This window comes from Temnothorax longispinosus, chromosome 5 (genome assembly GCF_030848805.1).
Source record: "Temnothorax longispinosus isolate EJ_2023e chromosome 5, Tlon_JGU_v1, whole genome shotgun sequence".
Lineage (NCBI taxonomy): Eukaryota > Metazoa > Arthropoda > Insecta > Hymenoptera > Formicidae > Temnothorax > Temnothorax longispinosus.
In genome coordinates, this window is record NC_092362.1 from 13,483,952 (window position 1) to 13,506,554 (window position 22,603).

Below are 22,603 nucleotides of genomic sequence, written 5' to 3' on the forward strand. Positions count from 1 at the left end.
TAAATCAACGATTACGTTAATCGGAGTTTGGTCGCGAAGTGGCCCTTAAGTATGCCAGCCTCGAAGAAGATGCTTTCCCATTGGATTTTTTATTTGTTCTTTCACGCGAAATTATCGCGGTTTATACAACCGTTTATACAACGTTATAACGATTACAGAACACTCTGTACGTGACGGACGATAATCGCGGTTTTTGCTTCCCGATCGTCTAGCGTCGATGCAACCGGTGCATCTCCCCTGCGTCGGGGCATGCTATACGGTGAAAGGCAACCGCGTTGCATGCACTTCGCAGGAGCGACAGTAACCCTGAGGAAGAAAGTCAGAGTGAGAACCACACGCAGGTGGCGAACGCGATGGCGAACGCGAGCGCAAGCGCGCGCGGCGTGCGGCGAAATTGTTCTCACGTGCATTACGAAACCGCGCTTTTCCGCGTTGCTGCATCGTGAGACGCGACGCGCCGATATGAGATGAGAAAGGCATTTCTCCGTTCCCACCTCTCGTTCACGAGATCTGAGAACGGAGATCGTTGTTTTTGTGATGAGTTACCGGCGTTAATTCATCTCCAGACGGCTGGCACGAGTATCGTTTATCGTTGATTACGTTGCTCTGAGCAGACTCTTTCTCGCGAGACTTTTTAGCCGTGGTAGACTTGATCTCGTGATTGCAGTTACACTTCTTGAAATAATAGATGTGATTGAATAGTCCAAACTGATGAGAATGAATAGTTGATCGGGGAAATTGTTTTAATATACATGTAGAATTAATATTATCCTTTTTGAGACAACAATGTTGTAACGAGCATCAGCGGTATAGAAAGTTTATTCTCCTTGCGGTAGAGCGTTTAAAAGACCCTGATAATAATTAGCGAGAAAGTTATATCAGTAGTACATCGCGTGTCATCGGACACTGCAGCACTGGCTGGTTTCATATAAGCTTCTACGTTCGCCAATGATACCCGCTGTCATTATAGATTTTTTATGTCACACCTGTATTTAAATCATTTAAATCAACACGTTTATTCTCTTAGTTACAGAAGGAAAGTTTTGTTGGATTAATCAGCCTTATTAGCATTGAAAATCTTGCAAACGTATAAAAATCGTATAAAAATTTATACAAAAACTTTTTCGTAGAAATTTTATGTTAATTACATTAGATTGATGAAGGAAGTAAAAGCGACTTTTGTGTATTCCGCATCAGGAAGGTTATTTCAGGTTTGCCTCATATGTTAAAATTCATTGAATTGCATTACGTTTCGTGCTACTCCTCGTCGCCCCGCATTCGCTATGAAGCATGAATCCCCTCTCAATCCCAACTGAAGATGGTACACGCAGAGTTGGGACCCCCGTATGGCACCGTGGCACTCTTTTGTACCCCTCCTCGAAATATCTCTATGTCTAGAGTATCTAGGCGTCTAGGCAGAGAAGCACTCGCTATAAAAGCCCGGCATGTCACGATGAACCCGTCAGAAGAGTGACGAACCGTAAAAAAAACACGGTGGTCGTTGCCATCCTTTTCACACGGTGGGCCACGGTACCCTCGTCGAGAGAATGCGATTTATTCTGGTCAGTGTTCATTGTCGCTCCGTGCCCCGTGCGCTCGTCCTTCGCGTTTTAATCATGTGCTAGTGCTAGTCTGTGATATATGTGAGATTTCTTTTCGGACGGAAAGTGATAACATTATCGGTATATAAGATCTTTCGCAAAAATCGTTCGTAGATCACTTTAGATTCGCGGTCGCGACACGCGATACGTCTTGTGCCCATTATCTCCTTAGTTTTAGCTTCGTCCAGTGAAATGTGGAAGTACAGTGCTTTCTTAGAATACATATCGCTGATCATAAATCTTCTATGATCTTTGATAAAATCGGGAGATTTTCTTAGATTCCCACGTTCTGTTTATATTTTCACATTATAATATCGATAGCATTTTTCCATATATTGACACGTTATCTTTCTAATATAGGTATACATACAATACTTGGCAAATTTATAATATTACGTGGAACGTTATGGTTATTTTAACATTAGATCAATTATGTGGACGAAAATACACAACGTTTTTTTTATTAACGAGCAACCGATTTTGCATCATTGCAACTAAGATTACATCGCAAGGCTAATATTGGATAATCATTGTAGAAAATTGTAAAATTTTATGTGTTTCATGGAAACGACATTTATAATGATAACGCCACGTAGCAGTTTATTTTTATGCTAACGCCGAATGAATATAGAAAGAATATAGAAAGAGAGAGCAAATTCGACGCTATGACCTTAAAGCCATCGAGACAGTAGCGCGGCTATGTTAACGCAAATGGTTACAAACGAGTCGGTAAATCACTGCCATTTTCCAACGGCAACTGCTGCAAGTGGGTACTCTTGTCACTTTTCACTCCGCGGAATGGAAAGTTGCGCAAATAGGAGCCGTACCGGGGATACGGGGGCATCGAATATCGCGTGCGAAATTCGACAGGGTCAATGTTACAAAGTCGAGTAATCGAGTCAATGTCATCGGCCGTCTATCTGAAGCGCCTCGTTCTCTCGCTCTTTTAATTTAGCTCTCTCGCTACAGCTGCATGATATATCGCTTCCTTAAAACCGTATTCAGATATCTTATATAATAAGTATTCGGGGTATCGTATCTTGGGCATTCACACGAGATACCACCCTTTAGATAATGTAGTAATAATTTTATTGATAATATTATGCAACATCTTTTACAAACGACGTTTTTATTTTCGTCATTGAGGTCGTATCTTGTTGAAGAAATGATGCTAAAATCTTCTCAATATCTTCATGTCTCGCTATTTAAAGATATACCGGTATTGAATTAGAGTATCGATGTACCGATAACGTTTATCTGATTTCTTTCGTAGACAAGCGGAAACGTGGTTACAACGGCTACTAACTAGATAAAGACAATAAAGATAAAATGAATTAATCAGCAAGTAATTTCGCATGCCAATGTCAACGTGAAATAATATAATATGTAGGTATGCAAAGTGACCGTGTAAAGTCGGATTGAAACGAAAGTGAGCCAAGGTTCTTATTACTATGTATGTAGATAATATGCGAACAATTATTATTGTTATGTTAATCTGAGAAGAGGTGAATCTGTGACGTTTGATCAGTATATAATGACGCGTAATTAATGAAATTTCTGTTGAAACGTTACGGCAATATCCGGCGCAAAAAAAGCGCAGCAAAAACTCGCAATTTTTTATCTTTGACATTTCATGACAGGGTTTCAATGAATATTTGACCACTTAATTAAGACACTTGTTAATATCGTTGTTTAGATATCTATACATCTAGATAGAAAAATATTCGGCCACTCAACACCCACGTATCCTAGCAAGCAACTATATAAATGCATAATAATATCAATTAAGATTCATATCAAATTGAATATCCAAGTACATTTAATTATTCCAACGAGTCATCTTTCACTTGCGAATTTTTTTCTTACGCAAAATTTTTTTCTTAGCTATAATATCGAAAGCAAGAAGCAAGCTTTCCGATTTTTAAATGATATCTTTGCAACTAATTCGTAAGTTGTTATGTGAGTTCATTCAAGTTTGTATATTTCACTCAATGATTTAATAAAAGAAACAAATTTTTAAAGTTGTATTTCTGATGCAAAGTTTCTTGCACTCGACCGTTTATAATTTAAGAACTTTCAATGTTTTTACTGAGATAAGGTCGAATACGGAAATCGAGAAATTTGTAGATGAAAGTACGGTTGGGACATTCCGTATATCTAAGTGTGCGTAGATAGTCAAACGGTTCCAGAAATCTTGTGAAAGAGCGAGAAGAGAGAGCGACAGAGAGAGAGAGAGAGAGAGAGACAAGTGGGACGACTAAAACACTTGATATCCTGTTGCCGCAGGGCTAGCTACAGGTGACAGGTACCGCCTAAGGGTAATGCTTCACGAAAAAAGAAAAGAGGAATCTCGAAGCCCACTTTCCTTTAATTTAACCACCGGTACAGGTTTTACGGTCTCGGTGGCCCCTTCTGGAAATACGTGGACAACGGTAGGGAGGAGGATAAGGGGGGTCGACCCAATTCGCGCCGGTGTTTACGTCGGCCGTGTGTTCACACGGTGGCGGACACTTTCATTTTTGAGAGACGCGCTCGTCAACGCGTAGAAATCTGTCCGCAGGATTTCTGATGACGCGCGCGCGCGATGAAAAGACTATAAGAGAACCGGCGGGAAGCTGATGGCGGGTGATCGCGAAGACAAGATAATTGTGCTACTGTGACGCGCTTGAGAGAATGAAGACTAATTACCCGGCGACGCAGCGGGGCATCCCTTTTTCACACGGTCGATCGCACAATTAGCGTATAGCTTTGCTCTTTTACGTGTAGATGTTTATCACTCGTAATCTTTGCATCATGCCTGCAAAGAAAACTACAATGTATCCCTTACACAAAGAATTTAATTTTTTTCAAATATTTATAATTATTTCATTCATTTTAAGACTCGACGTATTAATGTCATCAAAGTTCGTCATTATCAGTGATTATTAAATAACGAATTAAAACTATTTATGCAGACTTTTGTTCATAAAACTAATGAAAAAAAATTCTTTCAGACAATATTATGCGGCCTCTTTGTTATCTCCGCGCTTGGAGACCCGATTAGAACAAAGAGAGAGTGAGTATATATAAATAAATTATTAAATACTTAAGAGATGATTTAAAATTCGCTTACAACTTTATATATATTAATTATCTGCAAAAATGTCTCATGTTGCGCAACGTAATATTAAATGGCATTAGAGAATCGTTAAGGTTTAATTTTATTTTACCATGTGCGGTGCTCTAATGGAAGAAAATACCGTAGGCCTCCCGTAAGCTCACAGTATGGCGCACCACCAGCGACGTCTTACGGATTACCGGACGTAGGACCGTCTGATTCTTATGGTCCACCACCTTCGAGCTCCTACGGTGCACCCTCTGATTCGTATGGTGCACCACCCCCGCCGCCATCGTCGTCTTACGGCGCCCCGTCCGGGCCCTCGTCATCTTATGGCGCGCCTCCTTCGTCATCCTACGGTGCGCCTTCCCCGAGTTACGGGGCACCGTCAGGCGGTGACCACGGAGGATCCTTCGGCGGTGATCACGGTGGAGGATCATTTGATCTCGGCGGTGGTGATCACGGAGGATCCTTCGGCGGCGGTCACGGCGGAGGATCATTTGGCGGTGGCCACGGATCCTTCGGTGACGATCACGGTTCCACCGGAGGTGGATCGTTCGATGATCATCACGGATCGGGCGGTTTCGGAGGAGGTGACGGCGGTTTCGGCGGAGGTGGCGGTCACGGCGGTGGTGACGGTCACGGAGGCGGTGGGGGGTTCGGAATCTCCGATTCCTACGGTCCACCGTCGCCACCCTCTGGATCCTATGGACCTCCGGCGCACGATCACGGGCCGAAAGGCGTGTGGAAGAAGAAACTAGTATGGAAGCCCGAATGGAAGCAGATCTGGAAAACGCAGTCGAAGATGATCTGGAAGCAGGAGTGGAAGAAGGTACAGGTACCGGTTTGGAAGGAGATTCAAGTGCCCGCGTGGAAGGAGATCAAGGTACCCGTCTGGAAAAAGGTCCAGAAGCCTGTTTGGAAGCAGATTCAAGTGCCGGCTTGGAAGGAGGTCCAGGTGCCAGCTTGGAAAAAGGTATGGAAACCCGTTTGGAAGGAAGTCAAAGTTCCTGTGTGGAAAGAAGTCCAGGTGCCCGATTGGAAGAAGGTCTGGGTGCCGGAATGGATTAAAATCGGTATACCGGGAGAGCAGTATGTGGGCAAGGATCACCACGGTTGGCAGTATACCAGCCACGATCTCTGGAAGAAGAAGCTGATATGGAAGCCGGTCTGGAAGAAGATCTGGAGAACGGAAAAGAAGCAGATTTGGGTAAGCGACAAAAAATTAGAATGGAAGGCCGAATGGAAACAAATCTGGAAGACGGAGAAGAAGCAAATCTGGGTGACGGACAAGAAGCTGGTATGGAAGGAAGAATCGGTGCAAGTATGGGTGCCTGAAAAGAAGCAGATCTGGGTCACGCAGAAGAAACAGGTGTGGAAAGACGAATGGAAAAGCAAGTGGGTTCCGGCTTGGAAGGACGTGCAGGTACCGGCTTGGAAGAAGATCTGGAAGCCCGTCTGGGAGAAAGTTTGGGTTCCCATCGAGTCCCACCACGACGACGATCATCACGGTTACAAGTAGACCGTCGTCGAGAGTCACGCTCGGCCGGCTCGATCTTGCCTCTGCGACTGTCTCGTGACATCCGAAGGTCGAAAGGTCGACTCGGAAAATTGTCGAAGAATCTACGTCAAGAAAGTCGGTCGGATCTTATGATAATGCCTTGTGATAATGGATTATTCGCCTAAATATATATATATATATATATATATAGGTATGTCTCGAAAAAAGAAAAGAAAAGGTCGACTAATAGACGTGTACCGCACGAATAAGAGGAAAGCCTATAACTAACAGTTAGAAAGCATCGCAACTATGAGATATGCACGAAAGTGGATGATGAAAATTGATCATCTCGACGACGGAGCGACTATAGGTAGCCATCCAAAGTCGCCCGGTTCTTCCGTTAAGTATCGCACGAGAAAACCAGAATAATTGATCAACGAGATATCATCGTGACGGATGTGAAGATAGCACTATTTACAGTATATTCTCCGAGAAAGCGAGATGCGTACTAATAACTGATCTTTATCGATTAAATCTCTAACGACGCACCTTCCTAGAGATTATACGATTTGCTAAATTAAACATTAAGCAGATTGTCGCCAAGAAAAATGACGTTTCTCAATTTATTCATTGGAAAATAATATCGTAACCTACTTATCATTGGAGAAAACATTTGTCCCTTGAATATATATTTACATTATTTGTTTATAACAAATTACTTTAGCTATTTGATTTCGGATTAAATCTCATAATCAGAATGAAAAATTCACAAGCAAGAAAAATGACATTCCTTTCTCGTTCATCTTTTTCTGGTGGATAATCCATAGCCTCAGTATGGCTACGTGCGTATCTTAATATTATGTGTAATTAATAACTTACTTTGTAAATATCGTTTGATTATTGGGATGCGTACATGTGAATATTTTTTATACGTAATAAATATAATTTTGTACTACGCTACGAATTAATTTAATTTCCTTCATATTGAGACGAATATTTTCTTTTTGTTGTTGAAACAAAATTTCAATTTTTATCCTCTTCTATAAAGGGCATGTCATAACTATAAAAAGTGCTTTAACAACATTTAGATAGATGTAATAAAGTAATAATTATGTAAATTGTTTACAAGGTTTTACTGATGGAAGCTCTGCATAATCTTTTAAATAAATAAAAAATACAATTTTAATTTCAAGTAAGATTTGTTTACGGTGCATGATTGACAAATAAAGATAATATATTCAACATAATTAAGTCAAGTTTTGTTCGAAAACAATAAAACCAACTGTAAATTACGCTTTTTTGAGTGTAAAAAGCATAATGTACTGTTTTCAAAAATAATATTGTAAGATATAAAATATGTATGGTATTACGTTCATATTTTTTAAAACTATTATTGACATTACGTTTAATTATACTTAATAGATATGCATGCAATGAATATGTAAATGTAATGAATAAGGTTAGGAAGCATTTAATCTTTGATTGAAATTATGAAATGCAATTAAAACATTGAAATTATGAAAGGCTTTATTAAAACACTGAAATTTATTCTGATGAACAATTAAACTTAGACGTATTTTCGGAAACAGTTAATAAAATTGTGTTTTTTTTAATTCATTAAAGTCTATATCTGTGTGGGATACGTTTTGCAGAACAAAAGACATAAAGCATGAGACCTCTAAAGAAAAAGAATTGCGTAGCGTATAGACTTTGAGAAATGAGATTTTTAATCATGAATGTGATTCTTTTTAAAATATTTATCGATCGTGATAATCGTACGTCTGAAAGTATTTCGTGTCTTCCGCAACATTTATTAAGATATTTATTTAAAGACCCGTGAATATATATACGATCCGGTCGTCCGTGAAGCCATTAATTCACATTAGCTTATATGAAAGTACGGTGGCTTTCATACGGAGGATGCGCTATGCAACACGTAGAAGGTAATCAGAAGGATGACGAAGCGGAAGAACGAGGGGAGGCACGATGCACGATGCTTTCTAAGGATAAGATGAGAATCGAGTGAGCAAGCGTGTCTCTCAGGGTCTTCAGGGTCGCGAGACGAACCCACGACCTTTACTTTCTCCACGATCGTGCTGCAACAACGTGCTGTGGGGGCGAGCAGGGCGAGCTTCGTGAGGCTGCACGTGGAGTGGTAGGGAGGGCACCGACCGGAAGTGGTACACGGCTGGTAAATCTCCCATGGCAGTTTAATGAGGACGTATACAAACCCGAAACGGGGATATCGAGAGTACGCCAAAAGTACTTTCGATTCAGACCAGAGAGTAATCGATCAATCGGCCGCACTTTCATCTTTCGGCACGGCCGATGATTTTGCAGATCGCCCGAAATTAGAGGCGAAACGCAACAACTCTATCAAGTCTCTAACTACTTCGTGCCATTTATATATAACATAATTGTAAATAAGAAATCTCTTGGAAATTGAATACCGGCCTAAGACTCTTTAAAATTCGGAAAAAAAAACAAGTAAATAATAAAATAATATATTTCGGCGAATTTCGTGTGCATTTTATATCGATAGTAAATTTTAATTCCAGGGGCTTAATTGTAAAGATGTATAAGGTTGAAAATCGACGTTGCGACAAATGAGCTGCTTCGACACTTGGAGGAAAACTTACGAATCGTCCAAGGAATTCACGGTTGAAAGGAAACAAGCTTAACGCGGGTCATCCTGCGCTTTTCGCCAAAATTCTGCTACTCATTCCACGACGGCGCCGCGTAGCGAAAGTGCAGTGCAGTCGTCCAATAAAAAGTAAAAGTAAGACGTTATTGGATTGCCGAGACAATGTCGAAAACGGTCACGAAGATGTGTATACGAGTACTACGAGCCTCGGCAGATGATCCTGCCTTCCTCATTACCACGACCTTAATTACAAACGTTCCGGCATTTCTCTCTTTCTTCCACCCGCCCGAGGGGGGGGGGTGGGGAGGAAGGACGGCATTAAAATCGCTTTCGTGCCTTTCGCCCGCAGCGAGCCGCGGCAAAAGCCCCGAGCGGATTCTCACAGAGGCCCGGCCGCATTAGCATATAATGACGCGAGTATAAACTTGAGGAAAAGCTCCGGTTAACGGATTCGTAAGATCCGTCCGGAGTCCGGAGAGTGAAAGTAACTTGTGCAAGTACTCGGGACTAGCGAGCAGGTATATATATCGCGGCGCGCGATCATCGAGCACGTTTATAGTGTCGGACTCGCCGAGGCGAGCAAAGATCTCGATTTTTCCACATCCTTTCTCCGGCGAACGAGTCTAGACATATTTATCACCCTCGAGTCAAAGCCGCAGTAGCTGGAAACGTCATCCGACCAGTAATATCGGATAATGACCTACGCATAATCTTTCTAAATCTCGTTAAAGTCGTCGATAATCTTCGATAAAATTGCCGACATGTCCAGTTTCGATCATGCGTTATGCTGATCGCGCTAAACTAACAAACCATAAATCAGCGACAATCACGACGGAAATGTAGCTGAATTGTAAATTAATCGATGAATGCGTGACGATCCCTTGCAATTAAAATTCCTTGCAGTTCATAAAACGGCGATGGTCCGCTGGAAACAACTCTCGTTGAAAACTCGCATCTCCCGCGAGGACTCCGGCAAGATATACGTCGCTTTAATGAATCCATAAATTTGATTACATCAAAACATCGAGCGTGTCCGTATTAATCAACCGCGCATAATGAACCGAAATAAATTTTGGTGTGTCGGGAAGCGTAACGGGGAGAGCGTTTCTTCGAATATATTTCCGGACCACGTGCCCCGTTCCCACCCAATTGGGAGCGGTTCGGTTAAAAGTCTCGGCCGGTCCACTCGCTTTAAGATTTATCTTGCGGATGGTCTTAAATCTATTGACCTTGACTCTTGTCTCATTTCTGCCTTCTGCCGATAACGTACCACGACGCAAGGCGAATCTTATCCGCAAAATATGACATAAATCGAATCAATGAACTTTGCAACAATATTACCCGCTTTCGCGTAACGGGTAATCGCGCAAGACCGTTTCCCCGCGCGAGAGACGTATCTGGTCCCGCTTGGAAAGTGAAATTCGTTCGGATTGCTGTGATCAGCGAAGCGTTATCTGGGTGAAATTACATGCCCGATGATCAATGTCGTAAGCAATCATTATTCCGCGCGCGTCTCTTTCATTCGTAATATCGTTTCTGTTTCTTTAATGCGCGACGCTGGTATACTTATATGAATTTTATACGAACAATCTTAAGAGTCATTCATCATTCAGAGAATGCCGGCGGATGTAAGCATATTATACATACAGGACTTGCAATAAAAAATATTTTTTAAGATATTCTAATTATCAGAAAGTGACACTTTTTCTCTGTATAGTGATGGCTTATAAAGTAAAATAATGTTCTTCTTTTCTAGAAGGACAGAACTCATTTTGACATATTTTGCCTTTTGTAAAATTACGTTCTTCTCTCGTCCCGCTTTGAAGAAGATCACGTCTCATTGTTTCATTTTGTTGAAACAATGTTTTCCGTTATTTTTTAAAACTATCATCATACTGCCATCTGGTAATATTGTCGCAAAGTTGGTTGATTCTCCCATTTGTCAAGTATGCGTTTGGAATCGCCTTTCTCCTCTAGGATAAAATGCCAACTGATTTTCAAACATTTATTCGGCAATGCATTTGCAGAGAAGTAACGCTGTATTTTATTCGCAGCAATTTTATTTTAGTTATTTATTTTATTTGTTATAAGAAATGGTTGTATAAATAAAAGTGCGCGTAACAATAAAAATATTAGTGATAACGAATAATTCAAACAAATTGGAAGAAAAAGCAATTCAAAGGTCAAGAAAGCAATTTATAAAGCTAATTAAATTTTAAAAAATTACAAAAAACATTTCTACACATTTTAAATATAGTATGTCTCTGTAAAATCTTTACCTCTCAATGATCTTTCTTCAGCACTTTCATATCTATAATAACAAAAAAATTAATTTATAAAAAAAGGAAATTGAATAACTTCCTGAATACTTGGCTAAAAAAATTATCTAAAAGTGTAAATGTATAATACCCAAGAGTGGATTTCTTTCAGTTTTTATTTTCAGCACTTTAATTAACGGATGCGTAAAAGACTATACGTTTCGCAGGTTGATCGAACACACACATGTACGCAGATTTCACCTAGATAGGGCGCCGGGCGCATCGCCGATCACCGAGTCAGGACGAATTTCACTTTCGAACCAGGCTCGTCTCGAACGCATCGCTCGCGCTCGAGCGAGCGATGCACCCGTAGCTCTCTACTCATCCATCGAGTCGAGTACCGCGGAAGGTCGTTCCGCGGGTCGGAAACCTGCTCTCGCGCGGCCACGTTTCTCTGGTTCCGCCGGCGGCAGGGCCGCAAGAGTCACCACGCATGGCACGCATCGTAACAGGTGCACGCGACTCAACGACCCGCGTATACCGATACTCCGTTTTCCGAATTAACGCGCATTAAAAAAAAAAAGAAAACAAACTTTCTCGATTCATCTTCGCCGGTTGAATTCAAGCGCGAATATACGCATCGGAATAGAAATTGAGCATCAAGGTCAGATCTGACAGAGCCGTCGTTTTACGCAAGGAACGTCCGCGCGGAATGCAGCGTGGCGGAATGCACGTCGCGCCGAGCGGCGCGCGGCGCATCCATCCCTGACGGAAAAACCGCTGGATCGAAGTTGTCTTATGCCCGTATATTGGTCAAAAGACGTAGACGCAAACGTAAACGCAATCGCCAATCGCCTAGTGTGATACGGGCATTACGACGATCGTTCCGTCGACCGGAGGCATCGTCAATCGCGGGTAAAGCGAAAATATATATGCGTTTTACGATCGCGGGCCCCGACCACTTTCCCGCCGTGGAAACTCGACTCAAGTACCTCACCGCCGCCGCGGCCGTCGATCGAGAGACGCGAGATCGCACGGGATATCAAAGCGCGGCGTGGAAAACAGAAACAGCCAAACTCGGTTGAGCAACCTCAGCTATATGCCCGTCGTTTTCGAAAGCAAGTCTCTTCCGGAATTAAATTATGTACACGGATCTGTAAAATCACCGGAGACGTAAGGTAAGGGGCATGCGTAGCTGAAAAGGAATTTCAGGAAGAATCTCGTTATTGTGCAATGAATATTTTAAATACGTTTTATACGAGTATTTTATACGCGCAGCTTAAATTATAACATTCGCAATGTCCGAAGAACAGATTAGAATTTTAATACTTACAGCGCGATTTGTGTGCCAATGCGTTGCAAAATAACGCAACATTAAGAGAAAGATGAAACTCCTGATATCAATGTAAATGCCTGCTCACTCGTGTGTGGGAAGAAAATATATATATATATATATATATATTTTTTTTTATCGTCTCTTACTTCGTCGGAAGTGCTTCTTCTGCAATCGTTTGCAATTTATAAATTTCTTATGCCTCATCAGTATTTCCGCGCAGAAAAGAAGTCAATTTTAAATTTATTGAAGAATCCATCATTTATATCAGTATAATCATGAATTGTCAAACACATTCTTTTCCCATTAATTGCAACGTTTGTCATGCAAACTTTCGATTGCCTCATGAATAAATCTATTCAGAATAATTAATCAGAATGAATACGTGTTCAGAGAAGGACAATTTACGTTATCTAATAAAAGCAATTCGGTGTCAGTCTTTTTTTTATCAACGTGTATTATGTTCGATCAAATAACCACACGCGTACACGTGCAAATGTGCAATTAGATTCACGTCTATAAATCGAACATCCGGCCGTGACAACGTGGGCGTAGGAGAGTTCGGTGAAAGTGTTAAATGGCCGAGTATATATATGTGATGTAAGAGACGGACTCCGCAATTTGTCATGATCCGTCTAGTCATTGCTACACGCTCCCTTATAGATCGCGCTCTAATCCCCTCGGATATTGTAATAAATTGTGATTAATGACAATTTAGTGACATGAATATTCCAATCTTTCATTCCTCTAAAGTCTAATCTGCCCAAGTATTCAAAATTGTTTGCATTACCGATTGCATAAACGCCGATCTCCCAAGTTGAAAATACTTTTCTAAAGATGTACGAAATACATGGAATAAATAAATCCTCATCAACAATAGTTCAGAGGTGATATATTTTTTTTAATCTTTGCACACATGCATACGGAGTGTTGTGAGTATTTTCATTCTTGTTTGCGTGAGAATATGTTTCTGATTCCTGAATGAAAAGTATTTACATCGCGTGCAGCGTGAAAACTGATTGCGTGACTAGGGCGATCATACCTGTTTAGAGAGCTGTTTGAAAAACCGGAAAGAATTTGCGTAGGTATCTCATATCACGAGCATCTCGTGGTACTTGGGATTTTTTTCGTCCTGCAAAGAAAGCTGTCCGAATTGCACGGATGAGCGGCGTCGGGATCGTTGAATTCTCGATGCGCGAATAATTCGCGAGTACCTATATAGTTGTCGATATACACACGGACGCAATATATATGCAGATGTTGCTATATTAAGTTAAGAGGGCTAATTTAAATTACGTACGTGATTGATTAGCGAGGTCTTAGGCGTAATCGCGGTCGACGCGGCGCGGTCGACATACATAATTAATAGCGGGCGAGGACAGACACGACGATTGCGTAACGTGTCTTTTTATAGTCACCGCAACGCGGGATGCAACGTCATTACGGATGCTCGACGTCATTCGCGGTTTCGGAGCCATCGCAACGTGACTTTTCACTCGCGAAATAATATGCCGCTCGCACTTCACAAACTGGAGATGACGATCTCTCCTCCCCCTGCAACATTTATCTCTTAATTTAACGACGCGGCGTCAACGCTGAAATACGACGAATCTTGTAGCATATAACTTGTACTCAAACTGATTAATTTAACAATATAGCTCGCAATTAAAAGCTCATTTGTCCTCACAATTGCATGTTATATATGAATAATTTACAGCAAGATAAAAAATCTGACAAATTGTTTTAATATTTATAAAACATTGGAGAACATCTGTCGTTTATTGTTTTGCTAAGTCTATTGATTAATAGATACACTTAGCAAAACAATAATGCTCTTATTAATAAAAGATATTTGTATTGGTTGTGAACCTTAACACTTGATTGAATACACATGATTATTGACAGGCTTTTGATTTAGGTATTTGGAATATCATCAATCTTTGGAGCTTCGAAGAAATTTAAACGTAAATTATCTTTCTCGTATCACGATTTCGAAAGATTAACTTTCTTCCGCGAACTTTCTTCAGCGGTGTGCGCAGCAAATTGCATCGGGTATTTGAAATCAAGCACTTGAGATGCTTGCGTAGATTGATAAAGTCGGTGTAAAATTGTGAAAGAATTTTAATAGCCTGACCGCAAAGTAACAGGCAGAACAACAGGAATAAGAAAGGCTAATTAAGCATTTAAGGCACTTAAGAACTTGTTCCGGTCTTCAGAAACAAATCGTCAGTTAATTAGACCGCAAAGACCGGAATAAAAAAGTGAAAATCAGTCAAGAACGTGATCGAAATACGTGAATGAAAAGTTCACTTCGATCTTTTGTAAATGGAATATGAGATATTAAAAAAAAAGAGAGAGAGAAAGAAAAAGTTTATACAGCCAAACAGTATTGGCGGACAAACGGATGATTGAATAATAAAATAAAAATAGAACGAGATCACGGTTGGGTTAACATGCCGTTTCAAATATTGATTTATGCGCGATTATCTAATAACGGTGCCACTTCTAACGAGTCGGCAAAGGTTTCGAAGCAAAGGTGTCTTCTCGCGACTTCGGTGAATGACTTCGTTTACACATGGACTGTGTCATTGACGTTTGAAAAATCCTAAGACAAGTGTAAATAGAAAATTCGGTCCGGAATTTCTACCTCAAGCTGGTTCGACGTATCGGCCAATACGCTTTTGCTTTCTAAATGTTCCGACCCTCGAGATGTACGGAGATACCGGGCCTCTCGAGCAACGTCCTCTTGTACGTTATTTGGGTTACTCGCGCGGTAGAGCGCACGAATCCGTTTCCTATCTCGTCCATTCCGATTGCCTATATATTGCCGTTTTATCTCATCTCGAGTTTCAAATTTCTCCCTAATTATACCGTGCCCCATGCAAGATTCTGAAAGATAAAAAATGTAATAAAGGTATAAGAATAGTACCGGGAGAGATGTAAGACGCATTTCGACGGAACGAAAGTTAATAATAATTTATGCGTACAACGATTCCTCACAGCGCGGTGAGATCTCATCCGGAAAGGTCAGAATATTTTTATCTGATTGTATGTAAAGATGTAGGAAGAATGTTCAATTTTTTACACAGAGCGTATCTAAAGGTTGTTACCAAACTTAAGAGGCTTAAAGGAGTTGGAATAAAGCAACTTTCGATTAAGTTCTCCATGTTCTCCGAAGTATAAATGATCACAAGAGTTTAAGATGATATACGTAAAAAATGTTAGTATTTTCAAGGAATTTTCTCCATTTCTTTAACCCTTTAATTACGGCTGTCGTCAATAAGCGATTTTACAATTTTAAGATATGCTGCGATGCGGGGATCGCTTATGAATACATACCCGTAGTTAAAGGGTTAACATTTTTAAGTCTTTCGTGCGAAATTATATTAATTATGAGCGTACTCGTATAAGCGATTGAAACGGTCGAACGTTCCCCCTTTCGAGCGTTTTCGCCCGGATTGCTCTCATGCCTGGTGGGTTCGAAAAACTGGAGCAGCCAACGGGCAACGCCAACGGGTGAGTGATTTACGAACCGGAATAGCGAGAACGTGTACCCCGAGTTTCATGCGTGAGGCTGTCGAGGCTGTCGACTCTCTAGCGGTCCGCGCGAGGGAATTCACTTTCATCCGTGAGTCGACGCGACGCGACGCGACGCGACACGACGTGTTAAACGGATATATGCACTTAACGCAGTTTAACGTCTACCGTTAAACGCCACTCGAACGCGCCTGCCGATCTCCGATGCCTTTTCGTTTTCTACTCCTTGTCCCCGGCGGACGTTCCTCCCCGATATCGAGAGCGATATCGTTTCCCAGCGAGCGAGAGTGCCCGGGTATTCTCGCTTCTCGCTATCACTTTGGAATCTCACGAACGGCGCGGCCGCTTCGTTAGATCTAATTTTCCCGGCTGCTCGTTGCCGCAGCCGCGCATTGTTGTCCCCGCGATAAAAAGCGGAAAATGCGCTTGCACACTCCGTATGCACGAAACCGTTCTTCGGTACGCTTTCTCTCCGTGACGCCGCGCCGAGGAGCCGTCGTTGTTGGAAGAAAATCGCGCGGTCGTAAGCTTCGCGCAAAACAGAGCGATTAGGCGCAAGGGCACCTCGAGATCGTCGGTAATTCCTCCTACGTTACGGGACGGTATCCGACGTGCCTCTGAACGCGATCCCGATTCCACGCTCTCCCCATTAAAATACCTATTCCGTTTCACAAGCAATTCCGCTGTATTTGGCAAAGTCCATTCCATTTCACCATTATGTACACAGGTACCTTTGCGTACAAGTAATGATAAGTCTGGGATTTTAGGGTTTCACTTTCAAATTAACTATATTTTATCGAATTTTTTCCTAAAGAAAGAATATTTAATATTTGTAGTATTAATCATGCTCTGCCAATGCCACTGTTACTTGGTGTAAAATATAATAAACATTGTTAAGCACTTCGATAGCATCGATTTCAAGCTCATTCGTTCAAAATGCAAAACAGATAACTTTGTTACATATGGGAAGTAAAATTACACGCTTTTTTTCCTCGTATAAATTTTCAAACAATTAAAATAATAATTTCATGAAATTTTCGAATAATTTAAACGCACAGTTATGAACTGCATTAAATATAGCGTCTAAGAAACTAGTGTCTGAGATCTTTTTATGTATTTCAACAATATCTGCCTGCCATGCTTGGAGAATTAAAATGTATCAATTTAATAAGAGATACATGTCTTATATGAATATTTATATAGAAACATTTGCATACTATTACATAGAAAAATATCGTTTTAACGCAACAAGTGACTAACGATCTGAAAACCTGTTTTGGAACCATGGATCATCCAGTTACGGCTTAGAAAAATATTACGGCGTATACTAAGCTATCATTAATAATTTATTAGATTCCATCTGTGTATCGCTGTATTAACATCATTATCTATTAATAGGAAACCGATAGTGTAGCTTTCGCAGCAGGGACATGGGACAGCGATCGGTTTCTTTCGGCTCGAAAGAGAGCGAGAAACTCTGTCTCTATAGATATCTAACGTGGAAGACATTAGAGGCGTCGACGTGTGCTTCCGTTCTTTCTCTCGCCGGCAATATCGAAATAATCTGGACTATCTGGAGCGAGGAATAACCTTGTCGCGTAACCTTGCGAGGCTTGAACTTCACCGTTGAAACACAGGCGCGGGAATAACTGGAGGACGAAATCGCTCTTGCTCGCTCGACCGGATCGTGCTCTCGATCACTTTCTCCAAGTGGATGATACGGCTCGGCTGGACGGAGCGGAGGCCTGGTCGCGCGCCCGGAAGTGGGGGTGTTAGAAGGAGGACTCGATGGTGGAGGAGGTAGAGGAGGGTTCAACCGTAAGGGGTCCGGGGCCCAAAACTGCGGCGGGCACTACCACCACCTTCCACAGGTGGACGTGTCCGATTTCCATCACGTGAAGCGCGGACGGAACCACTTCCACCGTCGACGGTTCGCCACCACCGCCGGGGCGCCGACCGACCGCTGCTGCTTCCTTACCACAATGCTACCGCGCGCGGTGGTGCCTTCGGGGGAGGATACGCGCCTATATAACTACGACGTTCCGGTGATTGGACGAAGTAAGCTACGTTTTCCTGCGCCCAGGGAACAGGAGTACGCGGCCCGACGGGCGGCACTGCGAGAAATATGAGGATTCGCCCGGGATGCGCGGTCAGTTGTTTCCATCAATTTTTTTTCACTCTTTCAATCCGGTGCGATGTCTGTGCGATGTCGACGTGTCGCGCGCGTTGTGCCCGCTACCACCCTGGTCGAACTCACCACACCGCCTCGCGCGGGTCATCTTCCGCGCGGTTAACTGGCGCGATCTTGATAATCGCATCGTGATGCATACGGAAAACGGAGAGATTTTTGAAAAGTGCGTCGCTTCAAGTTCGAGGATGCATTCTTCTTCGACGTTTGTCGTTTATTGAGCGAGCGTGGTGCGCTCGGCCTGATGGTGGATGTAAACCGTCGCCATTTCGGACAGGACGTATCGGTCTTTTGCTAGCGATTTAACGGCATTTCGATATGTTATAATCAAGTCAAGGCAAAGAAATTCGACGTAAACACGCATCAATATTTTTGCGGACTGGTAAACTTATATATATTTATAGATTCACGGATTTATAAATCAGCTTATAAATTTTTCCTTCTTTCTTTCTCTTATTTTAATAGATTTGTATATAAGCCTAATTAATTTGCGAAATTATACGCGACTTTAAATTCCAGGATTCCATTTATACAGATTTATAAATCTCTGGATTTATGAATTTGAAATTACTGTCGAAAATCTTTTTATGCATAAATGTCAATCTCTCTTTGGATTTTAGGCCACTTTATTTCAAATGTTTATTACGTTCCAATGGATATATCATTACTGACTACTAAATATCTCGTCATTAGCTACTAAAATTATTCTGTTTACGTATACGATCGATCGCAGATGAATTTCGAAAGTTATTCCACTTGTCAACGTTAATGCCAGCGTTTTTATTTTAACTTGCTTAGTATGATTTTAATGCGCTGTTAAAAATTTATGAGAAACGAGAGGCAGAAATAGATTTCTTTCAATATAATTGTTCAATAACTGAATCATTATGTCATTTCGTTGTTTACAGGCTGTACTAGCGCTGCTACTGCAGGCCGTTCTTGTGGCGAGCAAAGCCGTAGTTCAAACGCAACTGCAGCAGCAATCGCAGCAAACTCCGTATGTATGACACGTTACCTTAATAAAAACATGTTTGGTAATAATAATAGTATGATGCAAAATTTATTTTTAATAAAAGATTTAACTCGCAAATTATGAGATTATTAATGATGCATTTCAAATTTTTTTTTTTTTTTTGTATTTCTGTACATTACATTTTACAATATCGTCGTTTTATTTTAATTGATATGGAAATAATCTATAAACCTGGACATCATATTATGCGGATTTCGAAAAGCTTTTCTGTATACCATAGAAGAAGATTAAGGTAACGAATACGAATATGAGATTTATTAATTGTTTGATGTTGAATCAATGTCGTTGTGATTACAGATACGGTACAGAAGCACAAAAACGATGGGGAGGCGACGGTGGTGATTATGGCGGTGGTTATGGGGGTGGCGATATCGGTGGTCACTTCGGTGGCGGTGGCGGCGGCGGTGGCGGCGACATCGGCGGTCATTTTGGAGGTGGCGATGGAGGCGGTCATTTTGGAGGTGGTGACGGGGGCGGTCATTTTGGCGGTGGCGACGGGGGCGGTCATTTTGGCGGTGGCGACGTCGGCGGTCACTTTGGGGGTGGTGACATCGGAGGTCACTTAGGTGGCGGTGACATTGGTAGTGGTCCTTCAGGTGGAGGCGGTGATATTGGTGGTCATCTAGACGGAGGAGGTGACTTTGGAGGTGGCGGAGGACTCGACGCGCATCACGGCGGCCATGACGATCATCACCATGACAAAGGGTACTGGAAGAAGAAGCTAGTTTGGAAGCCGGGCTGGAAGAAGATCTGGAAACCGGCGAAGAAGCAGATCTGGAAACCCGCGTGGAAGAAAATCTATAAGCCTATCTGGGTGCCAACTCAGAAAGCGGTGTGGAAGGAGATCCAAGTGCCCGCTTGGAAGAAAATCTGGAAGCCCGTGTGGAAGGAGATTCAAGTGCCGGTGTGGAAGGAAATACAGGTGCCGGCTTGGAAGAAAATCTGGAAGCCGATTTGGGTGCCGATCAAGGTGCCTGCTTGGAAAGAGATCCAAGTGCCCGCGTGGAAAAAGATCTGGAAGCCGGTTTGGAAGGAGATTCAGGTACCGGTATGGAAAGAATATCAAGTACCTGCTTGGAAGAAGCTCTGGGTCCCCGAATGGGTGAAGGTTGGCATACCGGGTGAGCACTACCACGGTACCGATCATCATGGATGGCAGTACACCAGTCATGATCTTTGGAAAAAGAAATTGATCTGGAAGCCGGTCTGGAAGAAATATTGGAAAACGGCGCAAAAACAGATCTGGGTCCCGGACAAGAAGCTCGAGTGGAAAGAGGCCTGGAAGCAGATTTGGAAACCGGCGAAGAAGCAAATCTGGGTGGAGGACAAGAAGCTGGCCTGGAAGGAAGCGTGGAAACAGATCTGGAAGCCGGGCAAGAAACTCGTCTGGGTCCCCGACAAGAAGCTCGAGTGGAAGGAGGCTTGGAAGCAAATCTGGAAGACCGACAAGAAGCTGGAGTGGATCCCTGACAAGAAGCTCGCTTGGAAGGAAGCGTGGAAACAGATCTGGGTGCCTGCTTGGAAAGAGATCTGGGTGCCAGCGTGGAAGAAGATATGGAAACCGGTCTGGATATCCGAGTGGTTCCCCAGCGAGGACCATCATCATCATCATGGCTGGGATCGCAAGGACACGCAGGCTCAGAACACGCAAGTTGTGCCCTATAGCCCCGAGAAGGGGGTCTTGCCCCAGCAAAAGAGGCAAGCGCAGCAGCAGCAGCAGCAGCAGCAGCAGCAGGGACAACAACAGGCGCAGCAACGTCCGACGGACAGTAATAAAGTCGCCTGGGACAGGTCATTCCAGGCGAATTCGCCGACGATCACGCAGGACTTGGTACCACCGCCGGTGAAACAAAACGGAGGCCTAGCCAACTTTGCATTCCCTAGCCGTTGATAGAGTTAGATTTCCGTGCAGAATAACCGCACTGTAATCCACAAAAAAAAATGCTTGTACAAACATCTCCACCGGGAGAGTGCTGTAACATAAGCCGCTGTATATATTACATCTTAGGATTAAGATAAGGTCGCGATAAAACTTAAGTTACTCGAAATTGCTTGACTGACGCGCTCCCTGTCCTTCGGGGTACCATCCTTTTCTTTACACGTCGTAACCATTGTCTCTCTGTTTTGTTTTTTCATTTTTTTTATATACGTGTTGTTGTCTCTCCAATTGTTAACTAATACTGTTACGAATAAAGTTTATAAGTATTTTGTTAAATCTCTGACTCTTATTTCACCTTTTAGCCTTCAGATATATGTTATCTCTCTATATGCAAGACCGTAACACAACTTTCACTTGGTTGTTTACTTGACGTACCTACGTGACAATAGAATAAAGATACATTAGATATACAGAGCGGAAGAGGAATCTAGAAAACACATCTTCAATAATAAAAACAAAAATTGTATGCAAATTTTAATTCCTTACAGATGTAGGGAAATGTGTACGTCGAACGAATTCAACGGAGAAAACTTAAGATATCGAGTGCGTTCAGTAAATACGGTTGAATATTCATTGCGCAGCAATCGTATATAATTGGCATACACTTTTAAATTTAGACAAATAATCGCGTTTGCTTTCTAAAAGTCGATTAGTCATTTTTCTTCTAAAATGTAAATAAACATATTTGACAACTGTTATTTATTCTTATCGTCTCGTAAACAAGAACCTTTAAATTTAATTTCCTATTTTAGATTTCTAGAAAGATGTATAACAACGTACCATTGAATGGGAGAAAGCATTGATTGAGATATGTTACACATTATCAACTTTATCGCTTCGTATAATTTGATTACGGAAAAAGGATAAGCGCGAGCAAGATAAATTACGCCTTATGGGAGATAATTGAGCGACACAAGAAACATTATCTAGAATTACTTTACACGAAAGAAAGCATTTAAGTGACGCGTGCGTCTCTTGTAAGCTATAAAAGCTTCAAATATGGCAACCTACTTCGACAAACTTAATGGAACAACTAAAGAAGATAAGCAAGCTGCATATCGTTTATATAATCTAACGAATCAAGTATCGAATAACAATAAAGTTAATGCATTATTTTACGCAAGTACAACTTTTTTAAATAGTGCGTTTGATTCGCGACATGAAATAGTGTAACAAAAATTCAACTTGTTTGGTATATATGTCTATATGATATAAACATAACGATCAAAAGCGTGAAACGGATCGTGTACGGTCGTATCCGCGACATTTACCGTAATCGAACGAGGTTTAAGCGGTCCGCTCATTCGGGGGGGCTTCGCCCCCCCCGACCCCCCCAATGGGGGGGCTGCGCCCCCCCATACCCCCCTTCGTGACTGTGCAAGTCGAGGATGGGTTACTGGGGGGGCTTTGCCCCCCCAGACCCCCCCACGTGACTGCATGGACCGAGGATGGGTTACTGGGAGGTTAAGTTT

The 22,603-nt window shown here is 42.1% G+C and overlaps 2 protein-coding genes across 2 annotated transcripts; both read left to right on the top strand.

The window, feature by feature from the left end:
• The first annotated feature begins 4,429 nt into the window (after window positions 1-4,429).
• LOC139813146 (uncharacterized) lies at window positions 4,430-7,151 on the top strand. Its single transcript, XM_071778496.1, has 2 exons — window positions 4,430-4,656; window positions 4,846-7,151. Exons 1-2 carry the CDS (start codon window positions 4,550-4,552, stop codon window positions 6,218-6,220), a joined length of 1,482 nt encoding a protein of 493 aa, XP_071634597.1. The 5' UTR covers window positions 4,430-4,549; the 3' UTR covers window positions 6,221-7,151.
• An 8,736-nt stretch (window positions 7,152-15,887) lies between these two features.
• LOC139813609 (uncharacterized) lies at window positions 15,888-21,381 on the top strand. The gene is made up of 3 exons (XM_071779189.1): window positions 15,888-18,120; window positions 19,068-19,156; window positions 19,490-21,381. Exons 1-3 carry the CDS (start codon window positions 18,097-18,099, stop codon window positions 21,081-21,083), a joined length of 1,707 nt encoding a protein of 568 aa, XP_071635290.1. The 5' UTR covers window positions 15,888-18,096; the 3' UTR covers window positions 21,084-21,381.
• The last annotated feature ends 1,222 nt before the right edge of the window (window positions 21,382-22,603 follow it).